Raw genomic sequence first — 20,677 nt, 5'->3', positions numbered from 1 at the left:
CAAATAAACACCAAATGTGAAAGTAAGCTAGTCATAAATCCACAAACTATCTTTAGCATCAGGTAGGTTACATATTTTGATTTTGAGTAATCAGGATAGAATACTTTTTTCTCTTTATATGGATGATTGTTTGGCACTATAGAAAAAAGTTGATTTTAAATTTGAAAATGTATGTATATGTGGCTATGAAAATGGAAAAAGGGTGAATAAAAATAAAAGAGGCTAAAAGAAGCAACAAAACTATCAGATTAAATGTACAGCCTTTGTTGGTTAAATTTTTAACTTTAGCGTAATATTTTTAAAATACAAAATAAACAATCCTAATTAATTATTTTTAAAGTATCTTTCTTTTCATGTTATGAGAATAGTTTTAGGGAGTACTGACAATGTTTAATTTCATATCTTAAGCAGATTTATAACTGCTCTAATGAGCCAAAAATCCAGTTTACTTTCACTCTTCCTGTGGAAACCTCCTACTTACAGGCTAGCATAAAACTTTGATTATGCCAATTTTTAGTTTGTGAAGAAACTAACAACGCCTCTCTCTTTCCTGCTCTCTTGCCTGAATTGCAGATAAACTTGCCCTTGCCTGATAGAGCTAATGCTAACTCTTTTGGCTGAAGCACCACAAAATGCAGCCTGATAGAAATGGTGCTGAAAGATGCAATGTGTGCTGCTAACTTGTATAAATAGGGGAAAAGCAACTTACAATTTCCCTAGCAAATAAGTTTAATTTCCAAACTAATATTTTTTGCTATTTTTTACTGTTAATGGTCTTCACCTTTTTTTGTAAGATTCATTTTCTCTTTTAACACAATCCTATTTTTGAAGGTTGAGAATGCATTGACTAACTGTTGTGAAGCCGAAACAGGAAAAGTTAATAATAACTGGTTCAAAAATGCATAAATTTAGATGCATCATTTGAAAAAGCTATGTAAATATAAAACCTACTACTATTCTGTTAGCATTAAATGTTAGTGCTTCCTATACTCATCAATTTGTCTCCATATATCCTTGTTCTCTACTAATCTTTAGTATATGCCAAAAAATGATCTATTTTTTCTTAATATACCTAGAGAGCTATTGAATATAAACCAAGCTATTTAAAAGAAACTTTTCAAAAGGTACTTATCACTTACAATTGCCAAAGTTTAAACTTTTATTGTTCAGATATTTTGGCTCCTCAATATTCATTTTATATAGTTCTACTTTTCTGGTTTATTACCTAAAACCAGATCAGCTCATAAATGTATGTAATGTTAAAAAGAAAATTTCATAAAATGAGGGATCTCATGTGTTATAGACATTGCCAGAACTTTTTTGTATTTGGTATGAAAGAAAAACTACAACATCAGGAAAAAATATTCAGTTTTCATATAATTTTAAAATATAAAACACTGCCCAAAACAACTCTCAGATCATTTATGAAGAGCTCAACAGTAGCAATCTTGGAGCCCAGACTTCAAAACAACTAACCATTCAGTCTCTGCTCTATTACTCAAAAAGCACAAAGCAGTAAAAGATGTTTGCATAGCAACTGTTGCTGGGTTATCTGAGACCTAGCACTTTTCAGTCTCTTCATAAAACTGCTATGAAATTGAGAGTGACTCTTTAGTCATGGATTGCAAAGTGTTTGCAGAGGGAGCTAAGGGCAAGATCCACAAGTGGCAATAGAGGGCAGTTGGAGGGTCAAAGCATTCCTGACCCCAGTGGCGGCCAGTAGACCACAACCTGGAACGAAGGACCTCAAAGCCAAGGGATGGTCAGCACAAGTAAGGGATTCACAACAACTAGCACTGGGAGGCTACAAGCAACAGGAATTGTCTAAATTCAGCCTTTGTTTTCCCAGCTGAGTGGGACATTCATTTGGAAGAACACTCCATGCTCCTGAACCTAGTTATTCACTTTGTACCTTTAGATAAAGATTCAATTTAATTCCTTGATAAAAAGTCTTCATAGGATCTTGCCCAGGGGCCAAAGTTCAGATCTCTGTTTTTACACAAAAATTACCAGGTTACAAGCATGTTATTTTCCTGTCCTAATGAATTTTGAACTTTAAAGTGGTCCTCAGCTGGTAAGAGTAGGGAATATTTTTCCTAACAGCTAGGTGATTAGGATGCAGAAAATGCAAGTTTGAAACTCCTCTGAGCCAGAAGCATGGAGCATCTCTATCTTCCTGCTTGCACTCTATCACCATGGTCCTGAGTTTCCTTCCTTCCCTCCTTCCTCCATGCTGCTTGCCCAGCACAGCCTTCATGAGGTACCCATGCCCATGGGAACCAAGGGAGCCAGGTTATCCTAACTGACCCACAGCATGGTAAAAGCCAATGTCCAGGCTTTTCTTTAGGTTCAGTCTGCCATAATTTGATCCACATCATCTGCAAGTGCATCTAAGGCTGGGATGAGCGTGTTCTGCACAGGGCAGGGTAGCAGTAACTAGTGTTGCGTGGTCGTGGCACTGTGGGATGTTTTCTACCCTTAGATGTACTTGTGTGGGCTCCCATACAAACAGTTCTTGATGCTTTTATCTGGAAGGACTTCTTTATCTGCTAAGACAACTCCCAACTCCCTCTGCTACTTTCAAAAACACATCACTTGGATTTTTGGCTAAGTGCAAGCACAGGCTGCCTCCCTGGAAATTCACGTGCTCCTGAGTAGCAGCTGACTCTCCCAAGGCCACTGGCATCCCACAGGGTTGCTTTGCTCAGCAGCCCCCTCAGTCCCTGGCCTGATAAAAAAATGTCGATATACAGCCTTGCGGTTTTTGCTGGAGCTTCTTGTGCAGCAGCAATCCATCACACCCAGCTGGCTGCTGACCTGCTGCCTGGTAGCAGTGTTGGTGACAAACTCTAAGGCCAGGTCTACTCTGCAACCATTTGCTTTTGGAACTATTTTCTGGGCAGTGTTGAGGAACCCATCTGTGCTAGCAAGGCCTGATAGCATTGACACAAGGATTTGGGGGCCTCTGCACTATTCCTTGTCTAATGTCTTTAATCAGAACAAAAGTAGGTTTTTCTGGCAGAGCTACATAGTCCCTGGGAGGTGTCAGTACTGTGTACTTATATGGGCTAGAAAAAGTGTTTCTTTTGTTGATCTGAATATAAAGGCTACTCAAAAGTTTTCTGTCTTCCTTGAGGGATTAAATCCATCAGGCTTCCAGTAGGATTTTGGAAAGGCATAACTTTAGAAAAGAAAATAATAAAACCGTTCAACCTTAGGTAAGGGATTGTTAAAACCCACTGACCTTTGGTAATCCCGCTTTATGCTCCTAATCTGTGAAATAATTTTTGAAAATAGGGATAAGGCTTTAATAAATCACATACATTATTCATCTCACCTTACTGTCATCTTCTGAAATGTATATGTGCAGTCTGGGACAGTCCTATGAAATCTCACAAACTAAAGTTAGTATTTTTTGAGGGAAAGTCTTCATCCTGCTTCATTTTTCTATTGGGTACTCTCAACCAGCCACCCAGCCTTTAAATGTTTAGTTGTAGATGAGAATGAACCTTGTCTTCAGGCACTTCTGAATGTGAATATTTTCTTTTTGCATTCACTCCTCACCACTTTTCCCTTTCTTGTATCTCTTCTCTTGAAAAAGGACAAGGTGCTACAAGAAGGCAACATGAACTGAGAAATAAACCCATGAGCAGCTGTCAAATTTGAGCATTCACAGCTCTTTTGGGGAAAGGAAGAACTCCTACCCTAGCTAAATGAAAAGGGAAATGGATGGAAATAGTCTCCTCAAAGGGTTAGAGGGAATTTAATTTTGGAAAAATGCCCATGACAAAATACTCAAAAATATCTTACTTCCTGCGTAATAAAACCATTCACAAAAATACAGAGGAGGTGCTGACTTCCCATTGCTGTTTTCCAGGGCAGTGGATTGTCCCTTGCCTCAGCTGCTCTGACAACAGGACCTGTGACTGGAGAGAAATAACGTGGCAGCCCCATGGCTGCCAATACTCTGTGCTGGCCAAGCCCGAGCTCCAGCGCTGTGTGGAGGGCAGAAGGGTATGTAACAGGTTTTACATTTTAATTCATTTTATTTACCTGGATATTAGTCCTGAAGATTTCAAAATATTTTTATGATTGATGTGTGAGAAAAATCCCTTTTTATTATAACTGGAAAAATATTCAGATGAAAAATCCACAGGGACAAAAAACAACCCTTATCCATAATTCAGCCTCATATGCAGAGGCAGTTGTCTGCTGTCATTTCACATAGGATCTTAGGTCACACCAGCGGAATTTCAAGACCTGTGGTGTATGTGGTTACCAGTCAGACCTGCAGTGAGTACACAAGGATGGCAAATGGAGGATGTTGTTGCATTGTTGTCACAGTTTGTCTCACATTTGACATGCAAGTTGATTTTCTTTTTCTGCATACCTAATGCATGGCATTGCTTGTGCACACTAATCTTACCAAGTCTTCTTGCACATTCTTTTCTTTTAGTGAAGCTTCTCAGGTGATTGCTTGGAAATACAAGGTCTCCTTAATAAGCATGCTATGACTGTAAAACTATTGAGAGGGAGCTCTGATCTGAGGCTCAGGTACCTTACTGAGGATACAAGTATCCAGAAAGTAAGTAATTAATTGTTATAAAGATGTTAAAGTGTATTGCCTAGGTAAGAAAACAGTAACTAAAAGCAGCATTTTGATAAAATCGAAGGGCATTTCTATATAGACGAATACAAAAATAATAGTCTTTCAATTAACATTTTCTCCTTCATTTCTGGTAATTTCTTGCCCTGCAAAAAGTACTTTATTGCCATTTGGCTTTGTTTCTGCCTGTGGTTTTCTCAATTACTATAGAGCTGTACATTTCTCTTAACATATTTTTCTAAAATAATATTGGTTTATATGACAGAGTAAAGGCTTGATTTGCTCCTCATGTACAAAACAAGCACTTCTGGGTTGACCACAGCAAAAATAGACAAGAAATCAATAGCTTTGCCTTGGTCTTTAATTTCCATGGGCATCAGGCTGCTTCAATAAGCAAACACACTTTGGTTAGGCAATTGAAGGACAGCAGAGGAACAATACGCTACTGTGGAAGTGGATTGCCAGGATATTGTTAGGAGGATTTGCTGATGTTCCCACCTCCTGAATCTGACCACTCACGTTCACCAGTGTCAAAAATATTTGTTAAGAGTCCATTAAAACCAAGTATATGAAATGACTGTTTGTCAGCTTAATTTCTTAATTTAACTTCCATGATGTTCTGACTCTCTGAGGTCACTGATCTATTCTAGTGTCAGATGAGACCCAGATACTACTTGATCTACATTAACACCTTGCAAGAAAAATCTCTGTAAACTAATTGCACTTGTTTCCCACATCTTTTACATAAGTCACCTGACTTTGTCTGATAACCTTTTCTGCTCTGTAGAAATCTGCTGAATCACTCCTATTACCTTTGCACAGATGTACGTTTAGCTGGATTATTTTTTTAAAGTCATTATTCTAAAGTATGTTCCCCTTTTGGTATATTTCCCCTATGTCTTTCCCTCTCCTATATTTTCCCTTTTTGTCATCACTTTGGAGTGATTTTAACTTTGTGTGATGTTTTGCAATAGCATTTTTGCTTCTTTCACCAAATGAATAAAGGTAGAGTATGAGTTAACTCCCTTGTTTCAGTAGAACTTAAGAACTAAGAGAGAATTTCTTCATACCAAACGTAGATGAATAAAAATGATTCCCTGCTTGACTGATAAGATCCTGTTTCTGCCTGTTGTAAGTCAAACTTTAGAATTACTTTACACAGTCTAAGCAATGTAGTAGAAAAAAAAATTCAGGGGCTCACTGCAAAAGACTTTTGCCTGTCTTATATGTTTAAGACACCTGGATATTTTATGGAGGAGCTACTGAGCAGCGAGAAAGATATAATTATTGTGAATAAATACATTTTTATTACACAAGGGATTTTTATAAACATTTATAAATATTTATATTTCCTCATTTGTAATTTTAGTTTCAATTCATTACATACCTTGTCTTTAAGTAGTACAGACATCTGAGTTTCCAGAAACAGTTTTTGATGCTAGAAATGTAAGCAGATAGCAAAAAAAAAGGATGAGTGCAAAACATAAGGGCAAAAGTCATCAGTCCAAGTGAGGACACTGAGATAATCTAGAATGCTCTTTGATTTACATTGTCATTTGCTGAAGTTACCTAAGAACACCACAACTCATTTGTGTGTCCACTTCTCAAAAAGGGCTCAATTAACCTGCATGCCTCTGTATTCAGGGTTTTTGAATATTCAGCTTGTGTAACTCTGGTCTCTGGAGTTCAGAATTCTTTAGGAAGGACTTGTGTATCTACATCTGAATTCTTCCTGAAAGTTTATTCTGAACTAAGGCAATAAAATCTCTATAAAGCTCAGATAATTACCAGTCCTTTCTCAGGAAAGCAGAGACATGTATTTCTGTAGCCTCTTTGGATCCAACGACATTGAGCCTACTGTCAAAACTCTAACAGCCCTCTGTGACTGAATTTCACACCTGAATACCTTCATAAAAAATTCAGACATGCAAAATTGCACCAGGAGTCACAGATAAAGCAAGTAGTGACATTTGTGATTCACTAAAATTTCTGACTTTTGTCCTGGAAAAAAATATAATTTGTTTTCAGGATTCTGATCTGCTGGCTATAGTTCTTACAATTTAAAAGATCATTTGTGTAAAGCATTCAACACTGTCCCACATGAAATCCTTGTCTTTAAACTGGAGAGACAAGGATTTGATAAATGGAACATTCAGTATTTAAAAAATTAACTGGGTGGTCACACTCAAAGACTTGTGTTCAGTGGCTCAATGTCCGAGTGGAGAGCAGTGACAAATGACATGCCTCAGGGGTTGGTACTGGGACCAGTGCTATTTAACATGGAAAGTGGGATCAAGTACATCCTCAGTAAGTTTGCCACCCATCTGTGTGGTGCAGTCAACTTGCAGGAGGGATGGAATGCCATCCAGAGGGACCCTGACAGGCTTGAGAGGTGGGCTTCTGTGCCTCATGAAGTTCAACAAGGCCAAGTGCAAGGTCCTGCATCTGTGTCAGGGCAATCCCAAGCACAAGTGCAGGCTGGGGTGATGAAGTATGATGTAAATGTTCTTTTTGTCTGAAATGCAGCACACGGAAGATCAACTGTATCTTTAAGTGCAATCCTTCTGTTTTTCTCATGTTTCATAGAACACTGATAAAATGCAGCACATAGATATCTCTTGCTCATTAGTTTCTTTTATTCATTTGCCAATATTTCTGAAATATATTTATGATCACCCAAGCCGACCACTTCTTTCCTCTCTGCATCATAATTAAGCCTTCAAAAATCCTTTCTAATTTGTTTTCTAACTCCAGGCTGCTTTCATGTCTTATGTTAGAATTTATTTGTTTTCCAAAGCTCGTCTGTAAAATTGTAATCTCCTTTCTCTATAAAAGAAATTAATTTTCCCTGGCTGTGGCTTCCAGTTGATTTCACATCATCCCTAACTGCTATTTTAGTCTGTATGTTTATAAAACCGTGCTTGAGCTAACTTGTTTCTGTGTGTTATGGTTTAACCTGGCAGGCGGCTAAACACCACACAGCCATTCACTCACTGCCCAGCAGTGGGATGAGGGACAGAATCAGAAAAACAGGTAAAAGTCGTGGGTTGAAAAAAAGACGGTTTAGCAGAATGGAAGAAGAAAGGAAAATAATAATGATAAAAAATATACAAGGGAAGTGATACACACTGCTATTTCGCACCACCCACTGACCAACAGCCAGCCAGTCCCTGAGCAGAGGTTGTCCCTCCCCAGCCAATTCCCCTCAGTTTTATTGTTAAACATGATACCATATGATTTGGAATATTCCTTTGGCCAGCTGAGGTCCGTTATCCAGGCTGTGTCCTCTCCCCACTTCTTGTGCTGCCTAGCCTCCTCGCTGGCAGGGCAGAACAAGAATCTGAAAAGTCCTTGACTTAGTGTAAGCACTGCTCAGCAACAACTAAAACATCAGTGTATTATCAACATCATTCTTATTCTAAATCCAAACCACAGTACTGCAACAGCTACTAGGAAGAAAATTAGCTCTACCCCAGTGAAAACCAGGACACTTGGTTTCATAAAAATGTAAGACCACCTGTAGTGAAACAATAACACTCAGGCTAATGGAGACATAAGAAAGGATGTATGTGCACAAAATCAGTTTTATGAGGTCTTATTTTGCTTTATGATGTGTTAGCAAGAATAGTAAGTGATATTTTTGTATTTCAAACACAGTAAACAGGAAAATTTTGAAGTGCTGTGGTTAAGGTTGTTCTGGCTGAATAGATTTTCCTTCAGTCCACTTTTCTTATCTGCAGTCTTTTTTCTCCTCCATTTTAAACTCCAAGGCTAATGAGATGCAGACTGTGTCATTCTTAGGGAACTCCACACTTATGTTCTAATTGAATCAAAGAAATTGGTAGTCATAATAAAATATCATATCTGTATTATATTGGCTCAACAAAATTCTCTCTAACTGTGGTTAATGACTTCTTACTGTAAGACATATACAATTGTATTAAGACATGATGCTTTGATTTTTGTACAAGAAATTTTAAAAATGGGTGGAGGAAAATGGATTCTAACAGGTTATTATTTACCCAATTAGCAGCGTATAGAAAGTTGGCCTCAACAGCAGAAGGGATATATATTTTGCTTCTCAGTGAGAAATACTACCCAGAGTTTACTCTTATAATTAAGCACCATTGAGCCATGTGTAATTAAGAACAGGAAATATGAAAAGACAATATTTGCTGAAGTACTTAAAATTCAGCTGTTAAAACAGGAATTTTAGCTTATAATTTCTTAATAATATTTTAGAGTTAAGTGGTGTTTTGAACTTACAGGTGTTTAAATTTCCTAAGTGTGGTTAATTTATAATGATAGGTCTGGTTAAGAATTGAATTCCTCTATGCTTACACAATCTTTCAAAGCCTTTAAGCTGTAATGGAATTTTTCACACAAAATATTTGCAAGAAAACATCTGTCTGTGTGAAAGTGTTGTTCTTTGTCTGGTAAAATTATAACCTTATGTATGTCTGATCCTTTAGTCATCCTGCAGACGAATCCTCATTGACTTGAACAGTACATGACTAAGCCTTGTGCCAGACGTGTAAAAAAAAAGAGATATGATGTATTCTACACACCTGAGCCATCATCTTCCTCATTATTGTCATAGTCATCCCTAGAACCTTTGGTTGAAATCATATTAAATACTGCATGGCATATGCAACTACAGTGAGTTCATGCAACTGTGTAGAAATAAATGTGGCTACAGTTACCACACATTAAATTACATTGAATGATTAATTCATCAAAACTCTTGGATTAGCTGAAGGACATAGGTTTTCTTCCTCATGCTAAACACCACTTTTAACCTTTGAAGCTTCCAAGCATTTGCTGAAAATGAAGCTGACTTGCAGAACATGAATTTTGAAAGATGCTTTCTGATGGTTTGCATACCTCAACAAAATGTACTTGGCCAGCTCTGCACAAGGGCAGTTTGAAAAGCAGATGGGATTACGTACAGGTGTTCTCTTCTTCCACTTAATTTCTTTTTCTTTAGAGAGAAGAATTTTTTTATTTTTCCGGGATTTACACGTCTCATGGCATGGTTGAACCAATAGTTAGAAGCAGATAGTTGAATGCAGACAAGGTCTTAATGAATGGATGCAGTGTGTGTGCAGATTTGCTGGTGATTTGCTATTCATCCACCAGCCTGGGGTGCATTGGATTGCAAGGAATGCACACCTATCTTTCTGTCTGACATCTTCTCTAGGCTTAGGGCAGAACATTCCCTTCAATATCCCAGCACACATGGTCTCCAGAGAATGACTGTCGATGCCCTCCTGTGATGACTGCAAACAGACTACAGCTAGAGAGCAGGGACCATAGGTTTCAGATACTGCAGTCCTAGTGTTAATGACGTATCTTTCAACAATGATGTAATTTCACTGTGAAAGATGTAGCTGGAGTTAAACAAGTTTGCTTGATTCCAGTTATACAGTCCTGATGTAGCTCTTATCTGCTTGAACAGCTAGACTTCTTCACTGAAAGCTCATATGGTTCTGTAATTGACTGACACCTTTGAGAGTGACCTACGCTTTTGATCTGCCTCTCTGTACATCCACAAGTCCACTTTGGTTCATTTCTTTCTTCCCCACTGTGGTGGTTTGGGCTAGGCCCTCCTTGGTGACCAGTTTATAACCAAGGAAGGGTCTAGATTTACCCAGTATTCCCTACGATTTTTACATAGGACAGACTATAAGAAGAAAGGAGGGAAGGCCTTCGCTCTCTTTCCTTCTAGTGGCGCGAGGGGCCCGCAGGGAGGGGGGGGGCGGGAGCGGCGGCCCCGGTGAGACTTACGTCAAGTCTCAAGTATTTTCTTAACCGACCTGTTCTGAGAGTCTGTGTTAATTTCACAAGTGAAACAATCTGTATTCCTCCCCAGTGGGATGTTGCCATCTGTCTCAATCCTGACTCATCCTGTTCAGCCACACCTTCTCCTAGAAATAAGTATACATTCCCAGATGGACACTCAACAGCATTAGCTGTCTGATCTAATTTCCTGACCTCCTGCTTCACCATCTCATAACAAGTTCACTTAAGAGTGAAAATGGAGATGTTCGGAGACTCACAACATCTTTGGAGATAGGCTGTGTGCAGTCTCATCAATCTTGTGATGATATTTGAAGTACGTCAGGGCTGTAACAGTTACCTGTTTCATCCAGTTATACTAACTATCAGAAGGAATCTGCTCTGACTCCTATCACCTCCATCACATTTGCAGAACATCAGGACAACAACTGTGCTAAAGCCCACCTGATATTTTCATATGGTGCCCAGCATTATGTCATTTATGAACTAGAGCTACCACTTTAAGGCATAATTGTACCTAACTTGTCTCTCCTGGTACCGAGTCACTACATGACTGCACATAGTGCCCTTCCGTCTGCAAACCTGGCCAGCTAGGTACCCCAGGGAAGGCTTGAAAATTCATTCATGGATCCACGGTTTATATGTGTGTGCTTGTGTAGGTATAGAAATTGTAAAGCCCTACAAGGCTAAATTATTTAGTAGTGTAAATTGGGACATGTGTGTGTGTTTTGCTCTAATTTTGACACATCAAAAGAATAGGAAAGAGACTGATGAGTTGATCTTAGTCTTTGATGCTCTGCACTGTTTGAGACTTTGGAAATACTTAGCATGACACTTCACACTTTAGTTGATAGTAAATGCACAGTGTTGGCAAAAAAAAGATATCTGTGCATCATTTTCATTGGCCTTAGCCATAGTTCTTCTCTCCTTTTTTTCATGAAATTGGTTGTCCTGCTATTTGAAAGGAGTGATAGATGAGATTAGACCAAATACAGTTAGAAGGAGAAAGTATCTATGAGAATCCTTATCACAGCAGAATGAAGAATGAGATAAAAATGCCAGATCTGCCCATTTAGTGTAACAGCTGAATGTGCTCCTTTGCAATTCCCATGTGCTGTGATAACAAAATAGTACTGTATGTAATTAGAAGTAGAAGAGAAACAATCTTGGATGTTCTACCAATTGCAGTACATGTGTGACTTGGTAGTGCCTGTTTGTTATTCTGCTAATGATGTGTTGTGTTTTCACAGAAATGTTCTCACCCACATTACAAGCTAATGATATCCTTGCCTGCTAATATCTGAGAACTACTTTTTAAATAGATATGCATCTAGATACTACAGTGATGGACTCATGAAATGGAGATTAAAGAGACACGGATATAGGCAGACTGAAGAAATTAGGAGATTTTGCAAGCTAAAAGAATTGTTGCTTAAAACCTCAGGTTAATCTACTTTAGAATTAGGACATATTCTAAGCATAAACTATCTTCCTAATTGTAAATAATTGTATGTATGTTTGTGTCTGTCAGAGAGGGAAAAAGAGAATATCCAACCAGTCCTTTCAGGGATCCAAGGATCCTCGACTTCTGTGTGTCATGTCATGCTTGGTTTAAAGGGGTTTCTTCTGACACAATGTGAAAAGCTGGAAACCCCCTTGCATGTGAGAGAAGTGCTTGTTCAGTACAAGCATGAACAGCAACTATTTAAGAATTTCCTCTGTGGAGCAGCTTTGAGAGGTCCAGGACAGGAGGTAGAAGAGCCTCTATGCACTTGGTGTTAGTTTTAATTTGTTTGCTACCATACATAATCTATCAAGGGCTTCTCTGCAGCCCTTGATATGCCCATTCTCAGCCCTGACACCAAATTAGGGTATATTCATCTGAAACTGCTTCTGTTCTGTAGGAAGTGCCATTGGTACACTGTTGTGACTTATTTTTAATCACAACAAGTTAATAGTGGGAAGTGGAATCAGTTTCTGAAACTGTAACATTCCTCAAGGGAATAGATAAATAGAGATGTATTAGATGAGAGAAGTCCAAGATGCTTCCACCACATAGAATCTCTAAAAAAACACTTCGGAAATGTATTCTTAAACATATAATCCTGTGCAGTCTGAATTTTATTTGCATAATCAAATATTCAATCTGGAAGTGGTAAAACATCAAACCCCAAACCAAATTAAGAAATGAAACAACAAAACACCAGCTTACAGGGTGCTAACTACCCTGAATGCCAGAGGGGGTAGGAGAAGCTGCATACTGTTGTGCAGAGAACAGGGCTGTTACTGTGTTATGGCTCTCTGGGGTTTCTGACTCCCAGTTTTACATTTTTGCTCCTCAGTGTGGATTTCTGGCTGAGGTGACTGTAGTAATTGATTATGCACACGGTTTCATTGGCAAACCGCAGTGAAGCTGGGTTCTCGTACTATTTTGTCATTGCTTACCTGCTTCAGCAGGAGGAACTGCTAGTCCTATCCACTAAAAATAGAGCAACTGCATTAAAAAAAACAACAACACTAAGTTGTGTGGTCTCAAAATACAGAGATGTTTGATATGTCAGAGGACTGTAAGAATGGATAGGAACAAGCCCAAATGACTTCCTTCATTTGAAAGTTCAGAGTAGCAGAGCAGAGACTGCTATGCTTAAAGTACTTCCGTCATCCTGACAGCATTTCTAACTCCCTTTATGGAAGACAGACATTAATCAAGACATGCTGTGTAGGAACAAATCACATGAAAAACTGAAGGAAAAAAAGCAGGAAGCTGCAAGCAATTACGACAGCAGTTGTGTACTAGCAATTGGAAGGATATATACACATAAGCAGAAGAAATTACCACCAAGGATGAAAAATGCAGGGCTAACTATGCAGCTATAGCCATCTATAACCTGCACTTTTGGTCTTTGAAACACATAATATTTTTATTAATCAAATCACACAAGTTTTGCTAAGGAGAACTTTAGTATTGAGATGTTAGGTCTGGAGAACAGGCAGCTCACAGAGGTATTACTTGAACATTATGAGAAGGGTTTAAAGACCTCCTGAGCAGCTGTATTTTTTTCTAACCTTTGGTTTCTGGATTGTACGACTTCTAAGTCATATCTTTTTTTCCATCTAAAGATTCTTTTTATAGGTGACTCAACTAACAGAGGGATGATGTACTATCTGATAGAAAGAGTGAATAAGACTCTTCAGGAATGGCAAAAGACTCATGATGTTAAATGTTATCATAATATCAATGAGGGGAAAACATTTATCAGTTACTCCTACTACCCCCAGTTCTGGATGAATGCAAACCAGAGACCGAGTTTTGAAAAAGCACTGGAACAGCTGCTGCAGAGGTACTGTACAAACTCTGTTGTACCCTTGTTTGTATTATTGTTCTATTCACAAATGTGTTTAACACATTTCACAATTAAAGACAGTAAACTATTACGCATAACGTGTGCAGACCATGTTGTGTGATTAAAAAAATAGTAGAAAATTACATCAGGCCTCTGATCAGAGTGCCAGATACAGTTCAGTGAAATGCAATGCAATGCAGTTAAAATGTTTGCCATCTGTTTTAAAGCAAGATGTGTTGTTTTTCTTTTCTGGGTTTCAGGTCACGTCCCCTGGAGAACACAGACCAGACTGTATTAATTGTAGGTGGTGTTCAGTGGCTTAATTCCAATCACCTGCAAATTATCCAAAAGGTGTTGAGCAGGTAATGCTATGTACTTGGTGTTATTCCAAGTTTTGATATGATAAATTGTGAGAAACAACAATTTTTAAATGCAAAAATTTCATTTGTTTTTTCATGGGGGTGCATTTAAGTGGCTTTGAAAAAAAATAAATATACATTGTCTTTTGATGTTTCTGTTAAGTAAATATTCAAGGTGAGGCCACACCAGTGTCCTGCTCTACTCTGCAATGGTGCAGCCTCACCTTGAATGTTGTGTGCAGTTTTGGTCATCACAGTATAAGAATGACATTAAGCTACTAGAGAGTGTCCAAAGGAGGGTAACGAAGATGGTGAAGGGGCCTGAGGGGAAGCTGTATGAGGAGCAGCTGAGGTCACTTGGTCTGTTCAGCCTGGAGAAGAGGAGACTGAGGGGAGACCTCATTGCAGTTACAACTTCCTTGTGAGGGAAAGAGGAGGGGCAGGCACTGATCTCTTCTCTGTGGTGACCAGTGACTGCACCCAAGGGAATGGCCTGAAGTTGTGTCAGGGGAGGCTTAGGTTGGATATTAGAAAAAGATTCTTCACCCAGAGGGTGATTGGGTGCTGGAACAGGCTCCTCAGGGAAGTGGTCACAGTACCAAGCCTGCCAGAGTTCAAGAAGTGTTTGGATGATACTCTCAGGCACATGGTGTTACTCTCAGGGTATGGTGCTGTGCAGGGCTAAGAGTTGAACTTGATGATGCTTGTGGGTCCCTTCCAACTCACCATAATCTGTGATTCTGTGATTAAAATGTTTGTCCTTTTTTTTTTTTTTTAATTTGTCAAACAGGGAAAATCTATCAAATATCCTGGTAATTATCAAATCCATAGGCATGGGTTTTCACCTCCCGGTGGATGGAATACATTCTCTATCACAAGTAAGCTATAGTACATTTTGAATGTATTTTCATGGAAGACTTGTCATTTCAGCATTAATTTTGCTGTCTGATCAAAATACGTTACAACCTCTGCTGAGCAAGCTTTAAGTGGATCAAAGAAAGATTAATGTTTGTATTTGCTCATACTGCTTACTAATATGGATTCAAACCAATTCGCCTTATTTCAAGGATTCCACTGCAATCAGAGAGCCACTGGAGATGCTGTGCTTGGTCAGCTGTCCCAAGAACCAGAAGAAGCTCCAGTATTAATCCTCTTGTACAAGTTGAGAAATTGAGCTAGGGATAAGCAGACTGCTCCTTGTACCACATTGAGCACAGGTCCTTCCCAGGCTTCCTCCATGTTTACTGCTGGATCAGATTCACTGGTCTGGTTGCATTGCATAACTCTCATAAATCTACCTGAACTCACCTGTGAAACCAGAACATTACAGAGCAGCTGGAATGTACCGGTGAATCCAGCCTGTTATTTGTATGTTAATAATATGTTACAGTTAGTTTAAATCATATCCAAGACCCTCAGAGTAACAAATGGGCTCATTTCAATGCGCTTTTGTAACTCATTCAATTCAACATTTTTATTTAGAATTTGGACATTAATTCTCTATTCTCTACACACAAAATGCATGGATGAGAAGCACTAGAGGGCAGAACGGAGTGCATGATGCCTACCAGCACTGTGTGTCATGCTCCAGCTATTCACAGGTGTCGAAAAGAGAAAATTATTAGCTTTCATAGATTACATACAGCACTCCTTTCACACTGGGGACTGGTGCCCGCGTCTTTTTGCAACCATAACACACTGCTGTATTCAGTGTGTGACTTACTGCTACTCTCACCCTTCTTTCTGCTACAGACTACCCTGTCTGATTTTGCCAATTCTTTCTGTCTAACTATTTATCTACCTTTTCTCTACCGAATGTCTTCTTATTGATACAAACAATTTTCTTAATTTATCTGGATGACCACAATAGAATACAGTAGGGAAATTGTTGTCATCAACATGAAGAAACATTTTCATAGCTCCTGCCGCAGGTTTCAGTAGAGTTCAGTCCTAGGAGGAAGAATTTTGATGCAGGGTAGGTGAGGCAAGGATAAAAAGAGTATTAAAGGCTTCTGAGGAGTACCTTTTTCTCTTTTTTATTCAGTAAATTGGCAAAACTCCAGAAATCAACTATGATGAATAACTCACATTCTTTTCTCTTTCAATATTGGAATCATATACCAAATTACCCATGTGGTTTGGGTGCTCTAGGCTTCAGGACTACCGCAGCTACTCTCAAAGCTCTTCTATCTGCAGCGTCCAATCCACCACCTTGCCACCTTCATGGCTAAATTTTTTTCTATTCTTTGCCTTCCTGCAGTATCTTCAGAAATAGTAATCTGTTCTTCAGTATAACCATTTTTAAGATACCCATGTCCTCTACTCCCTTTTAAGCAACAGCCTCAATAAATTTGATTATATTTTAAACAACCTTCCTGTAAAGGAAGCTGCACAACTAGTGAAAAGTAATTGTAATTTCTGCAAACATCTACAACAGCCTTGGAGTAGCAGCTATTTCCAAAGTGAATTTATAGTAATTCGTGCCTGGAGTATAACATCATTGCTTATTCAAAATGCAGTTTTGCTATTCATTTCCATGACACAATACCCCTTAAACAGCCCTTCTGACAAGACATTGCAATATTTTATCTGGAATGCAGGCACAAATACAAAACCTGTGGAATGAAAACTTGATTATTCTGGATACAGCAAAAAATTTGGGCTATGAAGTGGTTGACACCTTTGTCATCACCATGGGACGTTACAAGGAATTCCTGCAAGGGAAGTGTGGTTGCCATTTCCATGAGGTAATAATTTACACTTATAATTTCCAGGTATTTAAGATATTTTAACTGTCAGGTGCTTAGAAACGAAAAGGTATGCAATGAAGTTAGCATTTGTGACTCAAAGTTAGGCCTGAATACAAATCGTGGGTATAGCAGTTTGTACAGGGCACATTGAATACAAAAACTTAATTCTCATGGAGAAAATCCTAGGATTTTTTTTTTATTAGAGTTATCAAAAGTGCGTAAGTGTTAAAAAAGACTAGCACCACTCAAGTGAAATGCTAGTATTTTTTCAGCATAATTTTAGGAATTTGTTTTCTGTCAAAATAAATTACTTTAAGTAAGAGAGACCGTCAAATGTTTTCTGAACCTCTCAAGGATAAACCCCCTTTGCTTATTTTGCCAAGTCATGCTGATTTTTCTGTAAGCCTCACTTCTGGCCAAACCTGTTCCCAGGACCTGAATGTGTTCAGGATTAGCAGAGAAGCTCTGTAGAGTTTTTCAGGAACAAAGGTGGGCCATGACACCAGGAATGAAGTGGAGGTACTAATTTTTGCTGTGAAAAATATCAGGACAGTTATGATATATTTTCCTTAAAGATCCTAAAAAAAAAAGCAATCTAAAAATAAAGGTGCCTTCATCAGACACCCACAGTATACACTGGAAACCTAAATATCCTGTGGCTAATTAAACCTACGAGTAGTTTAAACTAAACAAACTGAAATTCAGCGGTGATGATCGTAAAATTCAAGCATAGGCTCCGGAGTGTCCTTGTGGTGTCTGCATATGCGTAGCAAGTCTATTTTCTTGTAGCCTGTGGATTATATTTAACTCTCTTAGCCACAGCAGAATAAAACAATAACTATAAAGCTTTGATTTTTCTCCTTAAATACACAGGCAGGAATATTATCTCAAACACAGTCTACCAGACAGCAAATGCATTTGCAAAAGAGTCTGGGGAGTCAATTGACTGGAACTGGTTGGGACTCTGCTCCAGTATGAGGCTCCCTGGGACAGACCACAGGTTTGGGAGTGTTATCAGACCCATCTGAACTCTAGTGCCATGTGTCAGCCTCACAGCTGGTTTCCACCTCAGCTCCCCAGCAGCTCACATGTTTTCAGGCCATTGCCATGGCCTCTATAGTGCTTTGGGACCAAAATCAGCAGGTGTGGCTAGTTAACCAGCCCTTTAATCTACTCTGCTCAGAACTTGAGAGGCACAAACACAACTCAGTACAAATGGAGTTAGAAAAATGGAGTAAGTCACAGAGCAGATATTTATGTGATGGATAAATCATCCCATGGAGTAAATGCCTCCCTCCATTTTACCCAGAAAGCTGTATTGACCCTTTTTTGTCTAGAGCACAGATGTTGGTGTCTTCGTGGGTCACTGCGGATGCTTGTCTCTTCTACAGATCTTACAAGTGAAAAGGAGAGCTTCAAAGTGAAATATTTCAGATGCTTTGTATGGAACTGGGTGGAAAACAGCAGGGTGTGATCGGTCATCAGCATTTTTCATGCACTCCTCCATCATTTTGTATGAGCTCATGTTCAGATTTGCTCTTGTTTCTGTGTCGGAAGAATCTCAACAGAAAGTATGTGTTTCTGGGGAGGATCACTGGAGAATTTGGCCTACAAAGCTGTTGTTAATGAGGCTTGAGAGGTCGTTGTGCCTAAAAGAGGCACAGATATGCCCAGGAGAATTCATCAGCCACTAAAACCCAGACTTGATCCTTGAGGACAGCAAAAAGAAAGTCCTTGAATGCTTTTGATACCTCGTTAGTTTTAACAGTTTTGTCATCAGCTTATTTCTGCATCCTGGCATCCTGGCAAGTGAAGTTTCATCAGGTGCTGAAGCAGTTTGCACTAGGAAAATGGCATTTTGCCTCTGAGGACAGAGCCAAGAACACTGTGTAAAAACCCAGCACTTTTCATGTTTTCTGAAACCAGATGAGATAGATTAAGTCTGTTGCTTTGTACTTTCACTTGCTTTCTCTTAAAAAAATTACACTCCTAAATGCCCAGAAGATGACACTCCCCTATAATTGCCATCTGAGCTAAAGCATGGCTGTGCTGGAAGGGGGGACTGGCCATTCTCTGCAGTAAAAAAACAAGAACTGAAATGCCCTCAGCAGTTATCATTTAGTTCCCAATAGCTGTCTGAAGAGAAAGCTGTTTCCTCTGATTGTCCTCAAAAATTGAGTTCCCACCAACCCACTTCAGTGGGTCTTTAGGGTGAGCCTGATAGCATAGAAATCTGCACCTCTGTAGAGCCTACAATCTTTGCTCAGATTGCCAAGGGATCTGGGCTTTCAATGGGATTATGTTGAGCTGAGACAAACTATCTTGCATAACCCTGGTACTTGCTGCCCAAACATACTTCTAGTTCTGTGCACACATGCAAACTTGATTTTTTACGTACCTCATTCTTTTAAAATGCTTATGGAGAAGTAGATTGGGCAGCACTTATAAAGACCATTATAGAAGCTATTTTTAAATTCAGATTTATTTCCTATTTTAATGGCAATGAAATCAAATCATGGTCACAACATAGAAACTAGCAACCTTGGGATTTTGGTATCTTAATCAGTGGCTGGCTGACTGCTGGATGAACATTAGATTGCATTCCTGGGAGATTATGCCTAACAGGAATGCAGTTTGGGTGATTGGTTCAAGGTGGCATCATTTTGAAATAGTTGTAAGATTTAAGGCACTAATTTAGAAAAATGAACCTGCAGTAATTGAATAAAACCAAATAATAGCCCTACACTTAGCTATATCAAATTGATCAGAGGATATATTAATTTTCTACATGGGTAGTTCCTGGTCCTTTTTCAGTTCAGTTGGCTTCCTCATAGCCTCTCTACTCAATCTTTCAAGTCTTTGCACATGTTACTCCTTCACTTACACTTAATTTTGTATGATTTTTTTCGTTTATTATGATATTCACTACATATGTAGTTCCTGATATAGCAGGAAAACTGATGGGCATCAGAGCTATCAAGTCAGCATATGTTTACTTTTTAAAAAATAATTTAACCACTTGTCTCCTTTTCTGCTTTCTCTGGATTTGCCACTGCTGGGGCTGAGGTCTTCTGTCCTGCATATGTGCAAGGTTCTGAAGTTTTGCCTCTCTTGAAGTTGCTTCATTATTAATCAGTAACTGAGTGTTCACTGAGACAAGATCTTCAGCATTTCACAGGAGACCACCCTCCCCAGTCATTAGGCTCCTGACAACCATACCTTTCACTTTCTCTCTTATTAGTCCCATGGGCATTTTTTTATTCCATATGAGTTGAACCTGATAATCCCAGAGCTTTATCCATACTTGAGGGGCCAAGGTGCAGCATTCTTTGGCACTAGTTACTGAAGCATGTTGTGGTTATGTCAGGTGATGTGAGGTCATGTGAGGCCCTGGGGACAGGGATGTTAAATTGCACCATAACTCCCTTCTTGGAGAAACATGACGCATGAGTGTTTTCATCTCAGCATGGGGGTGGGCCAGGTTTGCATCGAGACCTTAGAGTGAGACATTCTCATAGTTGAGACAAGGCTCTTAGCTGAGTCACAGTATTTGTTCCTCAAGTGCTTAATATCAGAGCAGGATTTAAACCTTTCTGCAGTTTGGGGCTGTCCTTTGTTTTTTCACATGCTGAATATACAGACAAGCTCTGAGTATGAATTTTATTGTTTTCCGTAAACTGTCTCTAATGAAGAGAACAGAATCTAATATACATTAGAATTAACATTACAGAATCTACTGAGTATAATGGGCCTATGCATTTAGATTTCAAGACTTAAGATCTTACACTTCAGTTAGTATGTAACATAACAAGTTGGCCA

General features: G+C 38.9%; 1 protein-coding gene across 3 annotated transcripts in view; it reads left to right on the top strand.

The window, feature by feature from the left end:
* Positions 1-20,677, top strand: part of CPED1 (cadherin like and PC-esterase domain containing 1) — a 147,897-nt gene that overhangs the window by 124,080 nt on the left and 3,140 nt on the right. For 2 of the 3 annotated variants that reach the window (XM_032687428.1, XM_032687427.1), the window contains exons 18-22: positions 3,878-4,014; positions 13,526-13,746; positions 14,010-14,111; positions 14,899-14,986; positions 16,709-16,855. In XM_032687428.1, the coding sequence (XP_032543319.1) occupies positions 3,878-4,014; positions 13,526-13,746; positions 14,010-14,111; positions 14,899-14,986; positions 16,709-16,855 (695 nt within the window). Of the gene's footprint in view, positions 1-3,877; positions 4,015-4,456; positions 4,571-13,525; positions 13,747-14,009; positions 14,112-14,898; positions 14,987-16,708; positions 16,856-20,677 lie in introns of those variants that run through there. The other variant, XM_032687429.1, reaches the window with a different exon arrangement.

This window comes from Chiroxiphia lanceolata, chromosome 5 (assembly GCF_009829145.1).
Source record: "Chiroxiphia lanceolata isolate bChiLan1 chromosome 5, bChiLan1.pri, whole genome shotgun sequence".
NCBI lineage: Eukaryota > Metazoa > Chordata > Aves > Passeriformes > Pipridae > Chiroxiphia > Chiroxiphia lanceolata.
Note: the sequence above shows the minus strand (reverse complement) of the source record. Positions and strands in the feature narration are given on the sequence as shown.